The sequence below is a fragment of the Notamacropus eugenii genome, chromosome 1 (assembly GCF_028372415.1).
Source record: "Notamacropus eugenii isolate mMacEug1 chromosome 1, mMacEug1.pri_v2, whole genome shotgun sequence".
In the NCBI taxonomy this organism is placed as follows: domain Eukaryota; kingdom Metazoa; phylum Chordata; class Mammalia; order Diprotodontia; family Macropodidae; genus Notamacropus; species Notamacropus eugenii.
The window spans coordinates 62,073,726-62,075,762 of NC_092872.1; the positions used below are offsets into that span (position 1 = coordinate 62,073,726).

At 41.1% G+C, this 2,037-nt stretch overlaps 1 protein-coding gene across 1 annotated transcript; it reads right to left on the reverse strand.

The window, feature by feature from the left end:
- Positions 1-494: 494 nt before the first annotated feature.
- LOC140522839 (olfactory receptor 13C2-like) lies at positions 495-1,457 on the reverse strand. The gene has a single exon (XM_072638066.1). It carries the CDS (start codon positions 1,455-1,457, stop codon positions 495-497), a length of 963 nt encoding a protein of 320 aa, XP_072494167.1.
- Positions 1,458-2,037: the final 580 nt, after the last annotated feature.

Sequence of the window (2,037 nt, forward strand, 5' to 3'; positions counted from 1 at the left end):
TTGGCAATTTTGAAAGATGACAAATACTATTTCTTAAATACATTTCACAACTATAATTTCCTTAATGGTTACTCATCACAAATCCCAGAGTCTCTAAAAAATTAAAGTGAAGAGAAAGTCTGAGGCCAACATAGAGGGGAATGATTATTGTGAGCAGCCTATCACACATTACCAATGAACAAGTGAACAAGAGAAATGGCATGAAGTACATCAGAGAGATGTAGATTGGAAATGCAGGTGGGTTGATCATGAAAAACAGCCTATAGGAAGAAGGCTGGAGAGCTCACTTATTCCACTGGCCTCATGAAATACCAAAAAATCAGGAAGAACCACAGTACATTGGGTGGACTTCCTGTGGCAAGTTTTCCATATCACATAGACAGAACAGTCCAGGGTGGGGCAGGCATGGATGGTTGCAGTCTGCAAGTTCATAGTCTGCTGAAGTTTCTATGCTTTATGTTTCTATCACACAGTGGACCAAAGCACAAAGCCTTTCATGTTTGTTTGCTAAAGAACTTCCTGCCTAGTAGATGTTTTACAGCCTGTTTCACATCTTTGTTCCTGAGACTATAGATTAAAGGATTCATCATGGGGGTCATCACTCCATAAAACATGGAAACGAGTTTGTCTGTGGCTTGCAACTTATCTGAATTAAGTGATTCTTTGGATTTGGGCTTCATGTACATAAATAGGATGGTCCCATAGAATATGATCACCACAGTCAGATGGGCTGAGCAGGTAGAAAAGGCTTTGTTTCTTCCTTCAGCTGAGTGAATCTTTAGAATATTAAAGATGATTAATGTATAAGTAAAAAAGATTAGCAACAATGGAGTCAAGTTGAATAACGTAGTGGCTACCAGCATGGTAAATTCATTCCCAGAGATGTCAGCACAGGCTAGTTTCATGACAGCTAGAATTTCACATGTGAAATGATTGATGACATTATTTCTGCAGAAAGGTAAGCGGACCACAAGAACAGTTTGTACCAGTGAGTTGACACTACCCATTACCCATGACCCAGCTGCCATTGGCACATATGCAGTCTTGCTCATGATGACTGGATATCTGAGGGGTTTACAGATAGCCACATAGCGGTCAAAGGCCATCATGCCAAGGAGCACACATTCTGTGGTACCCATGGCTAAGCCAAGGAACATCTGCACTGCACATCCAGAGAAGGAAATGGTTTTTCTTTGTGATAAAAAGTTGACTAGTGCTGGAGGAATAGAGGTGGTTGTATAGCAGATGTCCAGGAAAGAGAGGTTGCTGAGGAAGAAGTACATGGGAGTGTGGAGGTGGGGGTCCAAGATGCTGATGACAATGAGGATGCCATTACCCAGGAGAATGATGACATACATGACCAGGATCAGCACAAAGAAAATGATCTCAAGTCTGGGGTAACCAGAAAGACCCTTTAGGAAGAATTCAGTCACAGTGCTTTGATTTGCCTTTTCCATTTTACAGTTTTTCTTCTGCCTGAGGAATTTAGAGGATATAAGACAAACTTTTGTTACTTTGGTAATTCAAATCTAAAACATTATCATGATCAAAAAGACAGATAGTAGTTGCCTGGGCAGAAAGGCACGCACTGTTGCCAATATCCCCATGAAGGGCACCAACCTCTTTCCCACTCTGAAACTGCCTAATGGTGACATATAAAGGCAGGAAATGCTAGAGTTCTAGGCTATGCTTAGGGTGGCCATTTTATGGTAATGGTTAAGCTTCATTTTAGAAGGAAAGGTAGAAAAAGAACTGGATTAGAATTCATTGTGGCAGAACGGCATCTGAAGTCTGGTACTATGATTTCTTCTTGTAATATGCTTCTCTCTCTCTCTCTCTCTCTCTCTCTCTCTCTTCCTCTCTATGTGTATGTTCCTTGAAAAGTATCAAAGTCCTTTTCTAGGGGGGTGGAGCCAAGAAGACAGAGTAGAAAGACACATATACTCTAGTGCTTCCCCCACAGCCCACAAAATACCTGTAAAAAATGACTCTCAACAAATTCTTCAGCAGCAGAAGCCACAGAACAACAGAGCAAAA